Below are 7,762 nucleotides of genomic sequence, written 5' to 3' on the forward strand. Positions count from 1 at the left end.
ACAGATAGCCCATTGTGTAGCTTTGTGCTTAACTTCAAAACAAACAAACAAATATATTTTCTGAGATAACGCTACATATAATGAATCAAACACAGTGGCCTTGCCCACCTCTTTCCATTTTTGAAAATACTTGCTTAAGTACATCTACTTCTGTCTATGACGTGTGAATAACCAACTGAAAGCTCAGAATGTTCCCCTGGTGGTATTCTCAGTCTCTAGAAGGCGGGAAGTTCCCTAGATCATTTCTTTGTCTTTAATCACCGAAGGATGTGGTAAGTGAAAATTTTGTCCGTAAAACAATTTTTTTAATCAAATACAGTTTAGCTAGCAAGCCCGATACATTACGGTGGAATTCTGTTATATCGATAGAATAATTTATAATATTCCTAAAAAAAGTAATTTGTTTTACATCCTTCACATGCAAAATTGGCCAAGTCTTAGCAAATTATGGGAAATGGAGTTCAACAAAATCATTGTTTTTTATATTTCTTTATTTACTGTTCCACAACTTGGTTATAAATACAACCTTTCTATGTCTATTGAAACGGTGCATTAAAAAAAAAGCTCAGCAAACAAGTAAAGAAAAACTTAAAAAAAAGTAAATGTAAGGATGCCTAATATCTATCCTATACAATAACCCAGGCAATAATTAACATATACCAATATATATATATATAACTACTCAATCACAACCGAGTTTAATTTATCCTGTGTGACTGTGCTATTATGTGGTGATGATGCAAATGCCATCCCTACTATCTTATTTGCATTCTTCTTGAAGTTTTGATATTAGCCATCCTTACATTTACTTCCTTTTTGAATAGTTTTTTCTTTACTTGTATATTTGTGTTGCTTTTTCATATAGGAGATTGAGAGCTGATTTATGACATAAAACTTTGAACCATTTCTTAAGTTAAAATATTATTTGACACATGTTTTACACTTGTGGCCTTTAAACATGATGGAATTGGGATATATATTCTAAATCACTGAAAGAAATATGTCGAATTACAGTTAGCAGGTCTTTTAAAGTGAATAGCAAAGATTGTATAGGTACTCGAACATATATTTATTCTGTGACAAATAATAAGTCTTAATCTTGCTCCAGGAGCCACATACGCAATTTACACGGAATAACCAATAGTTTAACTCGAGCTTCAAATCTTTAGTTTCTTATGCGTTATAGATTGGATAAAAGCCAATCAACTTAACCTCAGGTAAAACATTGATGATGTTTACAGTGGAAAATAAAGCTGCAGTTGCTCTACCTCTTTACCTTAATGAATATTTTTGTTCTTCCGCACCGGATATTATTTTTGTATCTAGAACGAAATGACTTATATACACGTTGTAAAGATACCATTATTTAAAAGGTGAAAATATGTTTGACGGTACTCTCCATTTTAAAATACGTTAGTCAAAAATTTCCACCCCAGCAACGTAATCTTTTTGTTTATTTTATTTATCTTTAGGATTGCAAATACCAAAGTAGAAGTTAATAATATCAAAAGTAATATGTTGATTGACATAAAAATACTTTAAAGAAATCGGTAGTTTTGCAGTTTGTACAAATTAGGCGTAAAAATAATATTAATTTACTTACAATAAGCTTTAGATATTATATAAAATATTCTAAATGCACGTTTATAGTAATCAGAATTTTTAAACAAGACACTAAAGTGATAATCATATTTGGTAGATAGTGTTGATCCAATGACAAGCATGACTGAGCATGATCACGTGTGCCTTATGCAACATACAAGACAATTAAGGATAATTGACGTTATAGTAGTTTAGCTATAACAGGGGTATGAAAGTGTTATAAAACAATTTCAGACATTCTTTACAGTTGATGTTTATCCAACACATGTCTGTAAATGATCAGTCATGTTACATAAAATGGAGATAACTGATAATCCATTCTAAGTTTGTAAATGATCATTTGCTAGAGATAGCCTTAAATCTTTAGATTTTACTTCATTACGTACGGGCACTAAGAAAAGTAAATGCAGAACGTTACTTTATAAAAGAAATGTTTATCTTGCCATAACTATAATATAACGATTTCCACCCTAGTGGTTAATTTTCCAGGCTGAATATCAGAAGCTCCAAGATTCATGCTGTATGTAATATGTTGCTGAACAGGATCCGCAAGTTTAAGCGAGTGTTGCTATTCCTAAATCTTAATGGTCTCGGACACTTGAAACTCCCAAATATAATTTATCCTTTATTATTATTATTTATTTATTGCCGTCTATGTTGTGTAGTAGAATTAGAGTCATCATGTGTTATTTTAGCTCACACAGACAATTAATGTTAATTGTTTGTATTTTCTGTCGTATTTAAGCGAAAACAACAAAAAAGGTTCTGTTTTTTATAAAGTTACTTTTGTACACTGAATGCGTTCAGATGCATTTTTTAAATTCTGGAGGACTGTTAGCATACTTTTCTATACTTCAGTTTTTGTGTTTTAAGTAATAACACTAAACTCAATCCACAATGCTGTTTGCTTAAGTACTACACAAACGTTAGGCACATTTTGTTCCAATTTTAATCTACTATATTTCACTTTTACCAAGTTGATTATTAGAAACGAAATATTAAGTGACTTCATGGATAAAATAGCTAGTCTTTCCTATTATATCATTAGCATCATTGTGTATCGTAATTTAGTTTTTTTACACATCTTTACAAGTATTGATGATTTACGTGTCCCAATAACTGAAATCCACAACTTAGTCAAGAGAACTCACTCAAAGATATATTTTACAATTTTAGATACAAAATCACTGAAACTTAGTAAGCATATAATAATATAACACAAATGCAATACATACATTACAAACACATCTTACAGATAATATGGTGTATTCCATTAATGCACATTTATTATATAAATTATAGTTTTTGCCAACATATTTTTGCGAAAGCAGAAAACGGACAGTTTTCCAACAAAATTGGATAACAGCTGTGACTTTGGCCAAGATTTGTGAGTAACATTTAAATTTTTTTTCTAAAAACATAACCATGGATCAATATCCAAAATTTGGTATCTCAAATATGTGAAGGGGTCGCGAACAGGCTTTGAAAATAGATAGTTTATTTAGTGATTGATTCATTTAGTAATTATCTAGTATGCCATATGACTCTTTGCACTAAAACTGGTTATTGGGTGACGACTGATCATCAAATTGGTCTTGAGCCACAAATGGTTGAGAACCATTGGATTAAGGTTTATAGCTCTTGGACAACTCAGCTACACGTGATACATATTTTTGTGTTCGTACTACATTTTCAAATGACTCAATAAAAATTTGTAAATTTTTAAATCTTTGAGATAAAACAGAAACAAGGCAATATTTAATAATGCTGGCAAGAGTAGTAATGTTAGTGCTGTTTCCACATAATAATAAGTACCTCTAGCAAGAGTAGTAAGGTGCGTGAATTTACTTTCTTAGACGAAGAAAAGCAAAACCTCGTCAACCGTCAGGAATATTTTTCCATGGATCTCACCCTGAGCAAACACAAAACTAAAATTAGATTAGTTGCATCATCTTTCCTGAAGCCACTTTTTGATATAATATTTTGAATGTATTGTCTCATTCCGCTATTCTAACAAAAATATTCACCCGATAGCTTCAGTATCTTACCTTCTTTCCAAACCCAATTCTTTCAAACATCTTCATACTTCATAAGTTGAACATATTAATGGTTAACACTTACTCTCCTTCATATACATAACGTAGAAGCACATGCTATAGATGGAAACTTAATGGCTTTAAATGTCGACCATTACAAGAGCTATAGAATATATCTACTTTGAGAAATCAAAACTTTTGTTTATTTCTGCCTCAACAAATACTTGTTTTTAATGATACAACAGTTACAAAAAATATGGCACGTTAAAATAAAATCCACGAGATTCCGATTAGCTTGTGCTGCACGTGGTATAACTATACAAACATGGCCCCCCTCAATCGAAATTCGTTGGAAATCTGAACGAATATCACACAATCACAGCTTCTTTCCTGAAAAGAAGGCACGTAGAGCACTCGTGAGCTGACTATTTCAAACGCCAGTATTTTTTACATCCAAGTAGTCGTAAGTTTCCACAGGAGAAATTATTTTAGTTCGTCCTGTCAGTTTGAAGAGCTGCGTATCTCCATTGTCTTGATTCTTCTCTGGGTGATGTTCAGCCATTTCTAAAGCCAGCTTCGACGAGATTTGGTTATCGGCATACAGAAGAGGAACAGAAGGCGGCAACTGAAAATAACTTCAATAAGTTAAAGGCACAATTTCGTATAATATATTAAACAGGTAATAATGGGCTAACCTGAGGAAGATAACACTAACTTAACATTACAGCACAAAGTTTGTGGCGCATCATTCACGTAGAGTGAAGATTTTGGACGTTTACACATAACAAGTTTGAAATACTGCGGAAGTTCTCTTCAGATTACCAACAATTTTATTTTCATTTGCTTTCAAATATAAATAAGCCTTCATTCTCAGACATACATGTTTGGATTTGTGCATGGCATAATGAAAACAATGAAACTGCTTATAATATTTTGCGTAGTTTTTCAAAGATCTTTTGTTTAGTATAAACAAAACATAACAGAAGAAGTTTGTTTTAGTTGAGAATTTCACTGTTGTGATACCGAACACGCGTAACAACTAATACAGATAATACTCATTAAAATACAATCCTTGCATTTGTGTACTTTAGCAATACGAGCTGCTTTCCGTATGTGAAAGTGAAATCTACAAACATCAAGATGCCAAGTTTTTTTTATTGTGGGTTATTTATATAATTCTGAATTACTTGTCTGTACATTAACTAAACTTTTTTGACTTATAATTAGGATTAAAATATTCCGAAGTCCAAATATTCCTGACTATGTTATAACTTCGGGCATTAAATGTCATTTAATGCTTAATCTAAGGGGAGATTGTCTGAGTAGATTCTAATGTTCAATAATAAAATCCATTCAGTTGCATTTCAATGAAGCTGGTACGTATCCTAAGCTCAGCACAAAACAAAAATCTTGTTACCACAAATGTGTTAAATAGCCCTCTACATACATTGATTCATTTAGACTAATGGGTAAAAAAAAACAGAGCAAAAACTGCTGAATTCAATAAATATTATTTGTAGTTTCAGTGTATTAGCCACATAATCGGACCCTTACGATAATGTTTTGGTGTACTGAAGTATTATGAATTAAAAAGGTATGTTTGTTTGTCAAATGTGGTGCCGTTTTACCTGTTACAAATTCAATAGGAGTTAAGGTATCTTATTCTTCATTTTGTTGGTTGAATAAATTGAAAAATAATCTATGTAATTATTATTCTCAAAGTTAGCTGTGGTAACTTGTAAGAAAGAAAATGTATCAGCTCATATTAGGTAACAACTACATACCATGACGACCTTTGTAGAGGAGTATCGTTTCTCTTTTACTATGGATCAGTAGGAGAGATTATAAATAATAAGATCGTAGCAAAAAACAAATTGGTTAAGTATTATTGTGAATATATATTCATTCGTATAGTTAAAGTTTCGGACTACCGCTTTTATTCAGGACTAACAGCAAGTGTTGAAGATTCGAACTGATATGGCTGTATGCAGTGAGTCTTAGTGAGGTGTGATATGAATTCAACGTCAACATGTTACCTTACAAGAACAATTATTATTTGCATAGTCAAACAGAGTGTCCACGGAAATATTAAGTCTCTTCGAACAAAATCTGTGAGATAAAATTGCAAATGTCCACAGTCTCAAAAACCTTTTTATTATTTATTCATGCGAAATTTGTCAGTGTTTTGAATAACGATTATTCTTAGAATGTGTTTATACATCAAAATATGTTCGTTAGTTTCTGAATATCAATTATTTTTAATTGTATCATTCTTGAGACGCACATTAGATTAGTCACATAGCTTTCCTGAAATACGTTTTCAATCTTTCAATGCATAGTTAGATACATCTATATGAACCCTGATTAAAATTGTTACTATTTTTGAGCGCAGTCACCAGAATATCAGCTTTAAGTCTAAAGGCTTATAATTCTATAATCCAAATTTCGATAGCATTGTTGGACATAACACAGATGACCCATTGTGTAGCTCTGTGCTAAAGAACAAACAAACAAAGAATTTTGAGCACAGAACCTCTTATTAAAGCTGTGCAAACTACCTTTCCTTGCTATCATAGTGAATCTTCGTTACATAGGCGAGTATAAATAAACATCCCAGAAACGTTTATCTAACCTTCCTTTTAGGGTTACTTAACTTATTTTTATCCATTTTAAAGTACTAAATATTATTTCTTGTTCTGCAACTTTCGCCCTCTTTTTTTATGGACGTTATAATCGTAACTTAAGTTTTAATTTTGATAAATGAATACGTGTTTTATTGCTTATAGTTATCTAATAAGCTGTCTTTATTCACAAAAACAAATCCCTTAGCCTTTTTCTTCTGGGCTACAACTTAAGTATTAATTAATTTCATGGATAATTACACGTTATTCAGTCTCATGTAACTAATAACCTATATCGTCTCAGAGGAGATTCTTATAATAGCTCACTTTCAACATTCGTTCTGCACCCGGAAAATGTTTGACTTAATTTTCTGTAAGAGAAAACTTTCCATAATATTTCCGTGTATGTTGTAAAGTCAAATGAGGTATCAAATGTTTTCTGTAATATTTTGTTTTAGGGTACCTTAGATTAAACTGAGCAGTATTGCAACACCGAGAATTTCCCTCATTATGTGTTCAAGTTCAAGGCTAACATTAGTTTCAGAGTAGAATCACACCGTGGTCAAAAAGTGATGACTTTTATAACGTAGTGTATAATCTCAGTGTATTGTTCGAAAAGGTGCGTTTCTAATTTTGTGTAGGAGACGATTTAACGGTATTCAAAACTTATTTTACAATCTCTAAAATACGTCAGCTCGAACGAAAGTATTACGGAAGCTTCCTAAGATTTCACTTGCTGATATTAAACAACTGCCGAAAGTCATCTTTGTAACACATTCTCCGTTCTTCTACAGGATCCAGTTTTTAACATGTAGATTATGTATGAGGTATGTATGGATAAATTATATAGAAGGGCTGGGATAACGCTTATTTATCCCCGAAATTCTTGGTATTGTTTTTTGTTTGTGTATAACCTGACGACACTAATATTCCTTGCGACTGAACGCGAATTTAATAGCAGATTAACGAAAAACGAATACAAGTTTAAAATAGGCAGTTGAATGTGAATGCTAAATATGAAGGACTGTGATGGGAGATTTGAATGTAGAATACCCAAACCTTTAGGATTGAGATCTAGCTGTTTAGTGTCTAAATGTCAAGAAACATCACATTATTTTAAAAGAATGTTTTTCAAGGGCCATGATAGAGATTTTCTTATCAATGGTGCAAGAGTATCGTCTTCTTTTTATATATATACAGATGTGTGATTCATGCATGGTTTTAAAATAAGTTTTGAATGAGAATGTACATTATCTTTCGGAAGTCATAACTTTCCAGTCTATATTCATCTTCCAAACTTCTGAAACAATGATGAAGAAAAAGTGCATTAGAACCTATGAAACTGTAATAAAGTTAGGTGTAAAGAACATCGGGTGGTGTTTAAAAATAGAACCTATGAAACTGTTATAAAGTTAGGTGTAAAGAACATCGGTTGGGGTTTAAATATAGAACCTATGAAACTGTTATAAAGTTAGGTGTAAAGAACATCGGTTGGGGTTTAAA

General features: G+C 31.7%; 1 protein-coding gene across 1 annotated transcript in view; it reads right to left on the minus strand.

The window, feature by feature from the left end:
* Positions 1–2,867: 2,867 nt before the first annotated feature.
* Positions 2,868–7,762, minus strand: part of LOC106478297 (hemicentin-1-like) — a gene marked incomplete at its 5' end in the record, with an annotated part of 38,217 nt that continues 33,322 nt past the window's right edge. Inside the window, one exon of the mRNA XM_022381880.1 lies at positions 2,868–4,263. Within this exon, the coding sequence (XP_022237588.1) occupies positions 4,069–4,263 (195 nt within the window). The remainder of the gene's footprint in view (positions 4,264–7,762) is intronic.

Source organism: Limulus polyphemus, unplaced genomic scaffold (genome assembly GCF_000517525.1).
Source record: "Limulus polyphemus unplaced genomic scaffold, Limulus_polyphemus-2.1.2 Scaffold197, whole genome shotgun sequence".
NCBI classification, from domain to species: domain Eukaryota; kingdom Metazoa; phylum Arthropoda; class Merostomata; order Xiphosura; family Limulidae; genus Limulus; species Limulus polyphemus.